Source organism: Xenopus tropicalis, chromosome 5 (genome assembly GCF_000004195.4).
Source record: "Xenopus tropicalis strain Nigerian chromosome 5, UCB_Xtro_10.0, whole genome shotgun sequence".
NCBI classification, from domain to species: domain Eukaryota; kingdom Metazoa; phylum Chordata; class Amphibia; order Anura; family Pipidae; genus Xenopus; species Xenopus tropicalis.
This window is the reverse complement of record NC_030681.2, coordinates 133,668,947-133,681,290: the sequence shown is the minus strand read 5'-3', so window position 1 is coordinate 133,681,290 and position 12,344 is coordinate 133,668,947. Positions and strand designations below refer to the sequence as shown.

The 12,344-nt window shown below is 39.3% G+C and overlaps 1 protein-coding gene across 2 annotated transcripts in view; it reads left to right on the top strand.

The window, feature by feature from the left end:
* The window catches only part of sh3yl1 (SH3 and SYLF domain containing 1), a 51,910-nt gene that overhangs the window by 18,473 nt on the left and 21,093 nt on the right, over window positions 1-12,344 (top strand). For both annotated transcript variants that reach the window (XM_012962690.3, NM_001113912.1), the window contains exons 4-6: window positions 462-526; window positions 9,328-9,440; window positions 11,329-11,457. In XM_012962690.3, the coding sequence (XP_012818144.1) occupies window positions 462-526; window positions 9,328-9,440; window positions 11,329-11,457 (307 nt within the window). The remainder of the gene's footprint in view (window positions 1-461; window positions 527-9,327; window positions 9,441-11,328; window positions 11,458-12,344) is intronic.

The following is a 12,344-nucleotide window of genomic DNA, read 5'->3' as shown; positions in this document are numbered from 1 at the left end:
CCATTAGTGCTCACTTATCAAGAAATTCATTGAATTCATCGAAAATTTATAGAATATATATAATAGAGTTCACATGTAGAATGTATATAATTGTGACCCTTTTTTAACAATGATCACATCATCATTATTATCATATAAATGATATATCATATAAATTTACAGTATAGTATGGAAAGCCAGGTTTTTGCTTTGCTGCTGTTGCTGAGCTACAGAACCTTAACATCCCCTGATGAAAGCTGGTGCTGTAGCAATGGCAACATAAACTATGTTATGATCTTATTTTGTTCTTATGAAATGTACTGAAATATCCTGGATATAATAATTATCGTTATATTCCTATTTTCTTTTCATCCTGTTCAATCCTGTACAAATGGAGTGTTGGTTTGTCAGTGTCAACTTGTCAGACTTAAATCTTAATAAATTCAGTGTCTAAGATAACGTCTGTCATTTTTAATTGCTAGGGTGGTCAGCTCCTTCAGCCATCGGCATAGCTGGACTTGGAGGTGGATTTGAAATTGGGATTGAGGTAGGTATTAATAAATGTTAAGACTTCATGCAGACAGGTGTAGTATAGCGCGGGCAGCATGGTGGCTCACTGGGTAGCACTGCCACCTTGTGTCCTGAGCTCAATTCAGATAACAGATAATAAGTACATTTAAAAAAGTATGGTCTTCATGTGTTGTTTTCCTTTGTATGAAATTGAAGAATATGCTTCCACATAGTTGTGTGACATGGATATTGGAGTTTGTGTCACCACAGTATATATTTTTTTCTAAGAATCAAACTATTGTGTGCACCATTTTCTACCTCTGTCTTTCTCCCATCAGTTTCCTCACATAGCTCACATAATGGCAGGATGACCCGTCATGGTGGCTTATAGTCCGTACACTTTCCAGCTTTTTACTGCAGCTTTCTTACCTTTCCTTGGCATTATTCCCCTATGTACAAGTTGTACATGAGACATCACATCTCTCATGCTCCTTTGGTTCACAGTTGGTAAGTTCGTGCATGGGAGCATAACAGGCTTGCTCATGAGAGTGCTTCTGGCTACTTTCCTTCTGTGTACTTTTTACACGTCCAGTCAGGGCCACCATCAGAAACTTTGGGGCCCCCGAAATTAAGTAACAAGTTATTTATGTGGGGCCCCCCATTAACACAAGGGTGCAGTACTAAAATTGTGGCCATGCCCCTTGTGTGTGCAATCTAAACAGTTGATGTTACTCTATAATAAGCAGTTCATATTATTGTGCTAATAAGCCAAACTTTTAATTGGGGAGTCAGTGAAGTTTATATGTGTGTTAAGTAAGTTTTAAACTAAAATAAATCTTTGCATAAATTACATAAATTGTGTAAGTGTAGGGGCTCAATGATGTTGCTGTGGGGCCCAATAACCAGTCATTTCCACTGCTGAAAAGTTCATGTAGGAGACTCTCATATAAATTTAGTAAATAGATCCCAATAGAAACAGCTTACATTTCTCTATAATAAGCAAGTCATGTAAATAGTTAAAATGAATCATTAATTTGCTAATAAGTCAGTCAGTTTATTGAAGGGCAGTGGAATTTACCTCCGTTTTTTTTTTGCTTGTTACGCAATTTATGTAAGTTTCTAGGCAAGTTACCTAGGTTTAGTAAATTTGCTGCAGCATTATACGTAAGTTGCTTAATCTCAAAATTGCGCAACTTTCACAACATGGCCAGGCCCCCTTCTGAAGTAGATTTTACCAGGCCCAGCACAACAGTACCCCCTTGATAACCAACCCTTTAAATCACAAGCAGACCAACCAGACTTCTTGTTTTCCTTATGTTAGCTGAAATGCTATTTACAGTGGCTTTCAAAAGTATTCGGCCCCCTTGAACTTTTCCACATTTTGTCACATTACAGCCACAAACATGAATCAATTTTATTGGAATTCCACGTGAAAGACCAATACAAAGTGGTGTACACGTGAGAAGTGGAACGAAAATCATACATGATTCCAAACATTTTTTACAAATAAATAACTGCAAAGTGGGGTGTGCGTAATTATTCAGCCCCCTTTGGTCTGAGTGCAGTCAGTTGCCCATAGACATTGCCTGATGAGTGCAAATGACTAAATAGAGTGCACCTGTGTGTAATCTAATGTCAGTACAAATACAGCTGCTCTGTGATGGCCTCAGAGGTTGTCTAAGAGAATATTGGGAGCAACAACACCATGAAGTCCAAAGAACACACCAGAGAGGTCAGGGATAAAGTTATTGAGAAATTTAAAGCAGGCTTAGGCTACAAAAAGATTTCCAAAGCCTTGAACATCCCAACATCCATAGGGCACTGCACAAAGTTGGCCTTTATGGAAGAGTGGGAAGAAGAAAGCCATTGTTAACAGAAAACCATAAGAAGTCCCGTTTGCAGTTTGCCACAAGCCATGTGGGGGACACAGCAAACATGTGGAAGAAGGTGCTCTGGTCAGATGAGACCAAAATGGAACTTTTTGGCCAAAATGCAAAACGCTATGTGTGGCGGAAAACTAACACTGCACATCACTCTGAACACACCATCCCCACTGTCACATATGGTGGTGGCAGCATCATGCTCTGGGGGTGCTTCTCTACAGCAGGGACAGGGAAGCTGGTCAGAGTTGATGGGAAGATGGATGGAGCCAAATCCAGGGCAATCTTGGAAGAAAACCTCTTGGAGTCTGCAAAAGACTTGAGACTGGGGCGGAGGTTCACCTTCCAGCAGGACAACGACCCTAAACATAAAGCCAGGGCAACAATGGAATGGTTTAAACCAAAACATATCCATGTGTTAGAATGGCCCAGTCAAAGTCCAGATCTAAATCCAATCGAGAATCTGTGGCAAGATCTGAAAACTGCTGTTCACAAACGCTGTCCATCTAATCTGACTGAGCTGGAGCTGTTTTGCAAAGAAGAATGGGCAAGGATTTCAGTCTGTAGATGTGCAAAGCTGGTAGAGACATACCCTAAAAGACTGGCAGCTGTAATTGCAGCAAAAGGTGCTTCTACAAAGTATTGAATAATTACGCACACCCCACTTTTCAGTTATTTATTTGTAAAAAATGTTTGGAATCATGTATGATTTTCGTTCCACTTCTCACGTGTACACCAATTTGTATTGGTCTTTCACGTGGAATTCCAATAAAATTGATTCATGTTTGTGGCTGTAATGTGAAAAAATGTGGAAAAGTTCAAGAGGGCCGAATACTTTTGCAAGCCACTGTATTTCTCTCCCTTTCTCTGTCTGTCTGTCTGTCTGTCTATCATCTATCTTTCTATCAGACCTACATTTCTGAGCTTAAACAGGTAAAACTAATTTTAAAAAATTCAAAGTTCTGTTCTGATTGTGTATAAATGTAGCAAGTAACTTATAATGGGCCAATTTTCCTACTTTACAGCTGCATACATTTACAAACTAGTAACATCACATTAATAAGCTATATTCCCATGCATAATTATGAAAGGTGTCATCTTGTTCTGTCTCACTGTATGAGGAATTAAGAATTTATTACCGCTACAACAGAACTGTAAATAGCACTATAATGAGAGCAGAGAAGCCTGAGTGCCAAGATTTGGAACATAAAACATGTTGATATAAGGCTTTTATCCACTAGATGTTCTGTCTTATTTTTATGTATTTGGTCATTGAAGTCTTTTACAGGAATGCTACCATCACGAATGTCATTATTACTACATTTAGAAAGCCACTTAAGCCTGTGAACACACTAAACTGATTAGAATACTCTTTAAAGCATTCGCTTGGGGAAATGTCTTATTTGTGCTGCATTATAACTGTCTTGTGTTTAGAAGTAGAATTATGAGCTTTCCCCGTGGTTTGCATATATTCCTCTTGTACATGTATTTATCTGCTCTAACAATTAAAACTGCCTTTGCAGGAAAAATTCAATACCCATATTACCTATCCAAGAATAACATTAAAAGCAATTTAGTTGTACATGTTTAGTTAGGTGCTATAGGCTACATATTAATCCATGGAGGAAGATGTGCGGATGTACATTATTTTGACAGTTTAATCATTTCGGAAATGTTAACTGGTCTAAATTATATAATCATCCCAAAAGATAGGCAAGAAAATAAACTGAGCCTTTGTGGAAATATTCCATAAGCCTCTTGTTATAGTTAGGCAAGCCTTTGGGGATGAGAGACCCTGCTGGCCTATGGTAGCTCTCATGAAATCCCAAAATTATGTACGTAGATCGATTACTACAAGTGATTTACAAAAGCAGCACATTATAATGACTATAATGTCAGACTTGTTTGAAACTGCTCACCTTATTGTTATTGATTTGAAAAAAAGACTAGAAGGTCATATAGGAGAGGGACTGAATTTTTTAAGAGAAGTAATAAAAAGTAACAATAAGAAAATAAAGAACAATCTTTTTTGGCTGCTGGGGTCTGTAACCTCCTTCTGACAGCTGGATAGTAGCAGAACAAAAATACAAACTATTTGAAAACTATAAATAATTAGGACCAGTTGAAATGCTGTTGAGACATTCTATAACATACTAAAAATGTACCTAAAGATAAGCAACCCCCTTTAACCACCAGGGATATGAATGAGAATAGGATAGCTTGTCTGTTATATGGGCATTATAAACAACCTTAAAAATTACTTTTGAGTTCATTTTATATATGGTGTTCCTAACTATGTACTGTGGCTTGTAGTTATATTTATACTGAAAATCATCGCTAGAATTAAACAGAAAAGTCTTACATAAGATCCTCAATCTGTCATAGTGGGGTAAATTTCCCCTAAATGCAATCTGTATCTCAGCAAGGAGAACGGTTTTGTTCTGGGTTCTATTCAAGGGAGGCGGAAGACCCTATCAGCGTACTTGGGGGTCTAGAGAGACTTTTTACTGTAAAGAGATGTCAGTGTTACAACAGTGATGGATAATCCTTTGGACAACATTCATAAAGCATTTAGTGGATTAAAACTGACTCATGAAGTCACCACTGACGTTTAGGAAAGAATGAATATTCTCTTCCAGTTTGTGAGCCATGCAATGTAGGATTTCAAAAGAGGAATTTCCTATGACAGATATGTATATCTCTGAGATATGATTAGGAACAGATAGTAAAAGAGAAAGCCTCTTTATTTTCCTCACAAAACATATTCTGGTGTCTGTACAAGTAAAAGTTACAACAACCCTTTGAGACTAAAATTATAGGCCAGCATACAACCCCATATGTATATGGTATGATTTGAAGACATCTTGCTGTTAGTCAATCAATTTATTATGTTGGGTTGAAAAACCCAACATACTATTCTTCGACTTCAGCTTATTTTTCCGCTTTTTCTTATTATTATTATTCTTAGTGCCCCCCATTTTCTAAACGCTACTCCTCCTACAGTTTTAGGGGTACAACACCCAAACTCCCCACACTTCTTCGTTTTATAGCGGAGCAGGTTGCTTGTGCTTTTCTAAGCAATCCCGCCTCCTGTCTTTTTGTGGCACTGCTCCAAACACCCCAATTTTCCCATTGACTTTGACAGGGAAGAATTTCAAACTGCTGCCACTCTTACAGCTTTGAAGCTGCACCCCTCAAACTTGAATAACATAATCATGGGGACAGCCAGTCAGATTTATTTCATTGATTTTAATGGGAAAATTTAAAGTGCTGCTGTTCTCACACGTTTAACGCCAGTGTCCCCAAACTTTTCACAGTTGGCCACTAGGGGACTAAGGTTAAAGGTTAGAAAAAGTAGTCAGAACCACCAACAGCCAGTCAGATTTCACCAATTGAATTTCATTGGTTTATATTTATACAGCTGCACAGTCAGTCAGTGGGTGACTACGTATTCAATTATCGAGTATTTAATATACTTGAAAATTTGAGGTATTCAAGTTTTCTTTATCTGAAAGAGTTTTCTTTATTAATAAATAAGAGAGCATTCAATATGTGGGTCTATGTAGAAACAAATTAGCCAATAATATAAATAATGGATACAATAAAGTATGTAAAATTATTCCTAACTCAGGATGGCTTGGCTGGCTGATCTTATTACCAGAAGCCATATCCTTATTTGTTCCTCCTGGTTATAAAAGAGAGGATATCAAAAATGAATATATTTCACAGGGCAAATGAATGCAAAGTTTGTAAAAGTTTTTTTTTCTGCTTACATCGTCACTGCTGTCCTCCGAATACTGTTGAAAAGACAGAAAAAGGGGATTAAAATTAAAGTTAGTTAAAATCTTTAGACTACAGTCTGCATGGGATTGAAATTTTAATATAATTATTAAATTATTATTATTATAATCTTTGCTGGTTACCTCGAAGGCAGCTTCGAAAGGCGGCATGCCTCGTCAGTTTTCCTGGTTAAGATGAGAAAACATTATTTTATAAGATCAACTTGGATCAGTAGAAAATATGATAAAACAAAGCTGTAAAATTTCTTTAATTACACTTTTCTGTTCATTGATTATTTTCTGCTTACCTCGCAACAACATATATCACAGCACTGTACAGCAGAAGGTTGGACACTTTTATCATATATATTTGACAGAAAGCCGGACCAAATCCTGACGCCTTAAATGTACAGCACTTTTTATTTTGGTTTGAAAAAACCCAACCGACTGTTCTTCCACTTCAGCTTATTCTGCTTTTTCTTCTTTTTCTTAGTACCCCCCATTTTCTAAACACTACTGCTCTCTCCATACTTCTTCACCCTATAGCAGAGCAGGTTGCTTGTGCTTTTCTAAGCGATCCCGCCCCCCGTCTTTTTGTGGCGCCGCTCCAAACCCCCCAAGATTTTCAAACTGCTGCCATACTTACAGCTTTGAAGTTACACTCTCCAAACTTGAATGACATAACCATGGGGTCACCCTGAAAGAAACAGCAACATTTGTTGGATGACCCATTGTGGGAGGGGCCAATAACAGCCAAATTTCACCAATTGACTTTAACGGGGAAATTAAAACTGCTGCCAATCTTACAGCTTTGAGGCTACACTTAAAGTCAGGGAGCAGGGACCCTGTGAACGAGGGACAGCTAGAATAGTAGAACATTAAAAGCACTTTCTAGGAAAGTGAGACCGTGAAGTCAGATAGAAAGAGCAGTTTCTGGATCCAACCAGGAGAGATTAGCTGGAAGTACCCTTTCATACAGGCAGGAACCAGGTTAGTTCCTATCCCTGATCCATAGTCGGTTGTTTGGGATCCTTATACAGATAAGGTCTACATTCTGAGGACCTGAGATACTTGTCCAGACTACTCTCCATAGTGGTGCCATGCTGTTTGGTGTCCCTGAGCAGACTCTGTAGAGGTGGGATAAACCAGTGGTCATCCTCTCTTTCTATCCTCAGAGCTTTAAACTGCTGTCTCCTCTGTGTGAGTATCTGCAATAACCCTGTGGACTACTTGTCTGGGACAATAAACAAGTTGATTTATGTTTTACCGCAAAAGAACCTTCTGGCATCCATTCTTTATATTACTTGTAGTTGCACTACACCCCAAGGATATTTCCACATAGCGAAAGCCCATCTAGTGGGTAGAGTCCTATGTACCCCATGCTCTAAAAGCCAATCTAGCTGATGTTGCCTGTTTTCAAAGCCAAATACACACTATTAAAACCAGGGTCCCCAAACCTTGCACAGTGGTTTTTACTATATAATTGTGGTCCAAGGTTAGAAAACTGGGTGGAGCCAACAACAGATCAGATTTCATTGAATGACTTCACGTTTTTCAAACCAACATGAAGTTTGTTCCTAGTTTTTCATAGTAACATAGTAACACAGTAAGTTGGGTTGAAAAAAGACGTACGTCCATCACGTTCAACCATAATGCCTATATATAACCTGCCTAACTACAAGTTGATCCAGAGGATCAAAAAACCCCATCTGAAGCCTCTCTAATTTGCTGCAGAGGGGAAAAAATTCCTTCCTGACTCCAAGATGGCAATCGGACTAGTCCCTGGATCAACTTGTACTAAGAGCTATCTCCCATAACCCTGTATTCCCTCACTTGTACTGAGAGCTATCTCCCATAACCCTGTATTCCCTCACTTCCTAAGAATCCATCCAGCCCCTTCTTAAAGCTATATAATGTATATATAATGTATCAGCCAGTACAACTGATTCGGGGAGGGAATCCCACAACTTCACAGCTCTCACAGTAAAGAATCCTTTCCGAATATTTAAATGGAACCTCCCTTCTTCTAAACGGAGTGGGTGCACTCGTGTCCGTTGGAAGGACCTACTGGTAAATAAAACATTAGAAAGGTTATTATATGATCCCCTTATATATTTATACATAGTTATCATGTCACCTCTTAAGCGCCTCTTCTCCAGTGTAAACAGACCTAACTTGGCCAGTCTTTCTTCATAACTGAGACTTTCCATACCCTTTACCAGCTTAGTTGCCCTTCTCTGGACCCTCTCTAACTCAATAATGTCCCGTTTGAGCACTGGAGACCAAAACTGAACAGCATATTCTAGATGGGGCCTTACCAGCGCTCTGTAAAGGGGAAGAATAACCCCCTCCTCCCGTGAATCTATACCCCTTTTAATACAGCTCAAAACCCTGTTTGCCCTTGCAGCTGCTGCCTGGCATTGCTTGCTACAGCCAAGTTTATTATCTACAAGGACTCCAAGGTCCTTCTCCATTAGGGATTTGCCTAGTGCAGTCCCATTAAGGGTATACAGGGCTTGCATATTTTTACATCCCAGGTGCATGACCTTACATTTATCCACATTAAATCTCATCTGCCACTTAGCTGCCCAGATTGCCAGTTGGTCAAGATCCTGCTGCAGGGATGTCACATCCTGGATAGAATTGACTGGTCTGCAGAGTTTTGTGTCATCTGCAAACACTGATACATTACTCATAATACCCTCCCCTAAGTCATTTATGAACAAGTTAAACAAAAGTGGACCCAGTACAGAACCCTGAGGGACCCCACTGAGAACCTTATTCCAAGTAGAGAATGTACCATTAACAACCACCCTCTGTACCCGATCCTGTAGCCAGTTTTCAATCCATGTGCAAACGACTTCACTAAGACCAATAGACCTTAGTTTAGAAAGCAGTCGTTTGTGGGGAACGGTATCAAATGCTTTGGCAAAATCCAAATAGATTATATCTACTGCATCCCCACTGTCCAGCTTCTTACTTACCTCATCATAAAAAGCAATTAAATTGGTCTGACATGACCTGTCCTTCCTAAAGCCATGCTGATTACTGCTCATAATGGCATTCTCCACTACATAATTTTTTATGTGATCCCTTTAACAAGTCATGTTCATGTTTCTTCATGTTTCTTTAACAAGGAATGATTGTGTTATGTGCCTTTTCCCTGTCCCCTATAACAGGTGTCTGATTTAGTCATTATCCTAAACCATGAACGGGCTGTTAAAGCTTTTGCAAAAGGTGGCAATCTGACGCTTGGAGGCAATTTCACTGTGGCTGTCGGGCCATTAGGAAGGTAAGGTGAACAATTAATCAATAAAAAGTGCAATAAAATACATTGATTGCCTGTCTTGATTTAGCGCTAAATTGAATGTTTAAAAATACACTATAATAAATGATAAAATACCTACAAATTGCCAACTATTTGCTTCATGCAACAATTCTCATGGCATTGTTTTCTAATGAGATCTTTCCTGAGTGGAGCTTTGCAATGTGCTTTTTTTGACCACCAACAATTATCTATGGTAATATCTACATTATTATGCTTCCACAATGCACAATTTCTTATAGAAGGCTATTTTTCATTCACAGTACTAATAAGATATCCACATTTTCTTTAAAGGGGTTGTTCACCTCAAAATATATTTTTAGTATGATATAGAGCAGCGTTTTTCAACCACTGTTCCGCGGCACACTAGTGCTGACTGGTGTGCCGTAGGCAGGGCCGCAATTTTTACTTTCAAAGGAGGCCCGGCGATGCTACAGTTTTTCTTAGTAGCTCGGGCCCCCTTTAATAAAATCTGGGCCCTGTCATTGGTTGCGCCCCGTGTGTACGGGTGACGTCAGTACGCACGGGGCGCAACGTTATAAAAGGGCCTGTGTGCGGTCGCGTGTAGGCAGAAGTGAAGAGGCGGCGCGCCTGAGGGATACGAAGATGCTGCTGAAGCCACCGGAGAAGCCGCCCAAGAGCAGAAGTAAAATGCTGCTGGGCACCAATGTATTAGGGGGGCCACGTGGCACACTGACTTATGGGGGCACTGCTGCTGGGCACCAATGTACTAGGGGGGCTGGCTCTTGGCACCAATGTACTAGGGGGGCACTGCTGCTGGGCACCAATGTACTAGGGGGGCACTGCTGCTGGGCACCAATGTACTAGGGGGGCACTGCTCTTGGCACCAATGTACTAGGGGGGCACTGCTGCTGGGCACAGAGTTAAATTTTTTAACATTTTCTAATGGTGGTGTGCCTCGTGATTTTTTTCATGAAACAAGTGTGCCTTGGCCCAAAAAAGGTTGAAAAACACTGATATAGAGAGTGCTATTCTGAGAGAGTTTCCATTTGGTCTTCATGCAGTTTTTGAATTACTTAGTTTTTTGTTTAGCAGCTCTTCAGTTTAGGATTTTGGCTGTGATCTGGTTGCTAGGGTCCAATTTAACCTAGCAACCAGGCAGTGGTTTTAAAGAGTGGCAGGAATATGAACATAGACAAATATTGCATAAATTGGTGATTCCACTGAAAATATAAGTAATGTTTTATCAACATTCAAGGTTTTTTTTCCACGTTTCGAGTTTCTTTGTGATAAAAAAATTCAAATGATGGTTCAAAAAACTTGGTATTTATTACGCGCTAAAAAACCAAAAACTCTAATGTAAAACTTTGGCATCTAAAAGCTTGCTGGTTTCTATGGGAGACAATGGGAGTTGTCCTAGGCAAAGTCAAGCCATATTTTCAATTTGAGATATTCAATTTTGTAAATTCGAAAATTCAAGGTATTTGAACGAGTTTACCACATAATAAATAAGCAACTCTTCGATATGCAAAGCCAAATTGAAAGCCATTTGAAAGCTGAAGATACTGAGGAGGAAGGCAAATAATTCAGAAACAATAAAAAATGAGGACCAGTTGAAAAGTTGCTAAAAATTGACCCTTCTGCGCTGTAGAAAACATGTTTCTATTGATAACCAGGTCCTGCATACTAAAAGGTCCCCCTTAGGAAAATGGATGAAAATATCATTTGCACCAGGTAGATGGGCAAAAATGAAAACTGAAAACTACTCAAAATTGCTAAGTTTCATTTGAAAATGGATAAGATATTGGAATTACTTTATCATTTTTGATTTCAGTTTTCCTTCACTATACCAACTGTAGGGTCTTGTTTCATGATGAGTATTATTTTTTCATAGGAATTTGGAAGGAGATGTGGCCATACGAAGTTCAGCTGCTGTGTACACCTACTGCAAGTCTCGTGGACTCTTTGCTGGAATTTCTCTTGAAGGTTCTGGTTTGATAGAAAGAAAAGATACCAACAGAAAGTAGGTTCACACTTGTAGACTGTTTTATATTCAGAGTAAAGTAATGCATTCTAGGTGTGTGTTTCATGAGTTTCATAGAGCTCCAAAGCTAGGGGGTGGTTGACTGATGTCCCCACCATAAGCCTAATTTTGTCCGGCAGCCTAAAATAAAGAGCAGTAACCATAGCAACCAATCAGCAGGTAGAATTTACTGGTCATCAGTTTAAAAGTAAACATCTTATTGCCATGGGTTACTGCTCCTGGGCAAACTTAGTGCCTTAAGGCAAAGACATTTACATAAACCCTAATATTTTCTGGATTTCTGACTCCGCAGAAGAGGGGATCTACCTGCAGAATGTCTATTGGTAGCACCCACAGATGTTGCTCTTAAGTGCAACAGTCTGCAGCAGTGATTATTGATTAGTAAAAATTTGTGGAGTGATGGTTTTATTATAGTTTGATTCCTTAATAGGGTACAAAATACATACACAGTAGACAGCTTGAACATTTTCCTGCAATGAGTTGTGCATAACACCAATTTCATTGAAGGTACTTACCTCAAAATGCACTCTTCCCACTTCAGTATAGTTGCACTCGACACAGCTTAGTCCTTCCTGCCTTCTGTTCCGATTTAGGCATTGCTTACCCTATTGACACAGGGGTACCCTGGAACTACTGCCAATTTCTGACCAAGCGGTAGCTCCAGGGTTCCCTTTGTGTCCTGCGCTAATAGGTGCAGTGTCTAAAAAGTTAGACATCCATGTGTGTTCAGATTGCAGCAAAATGGTCGTGCAGCTGCATTAATTTTGCTCAATTGGGTGCAATTGCATCAGTTGTAACGCCAACTTGCAGTGGCAACGATGCTTGCATTGTGGGAAAAAATTGCACTTAAAATTGCACTTTGCTTT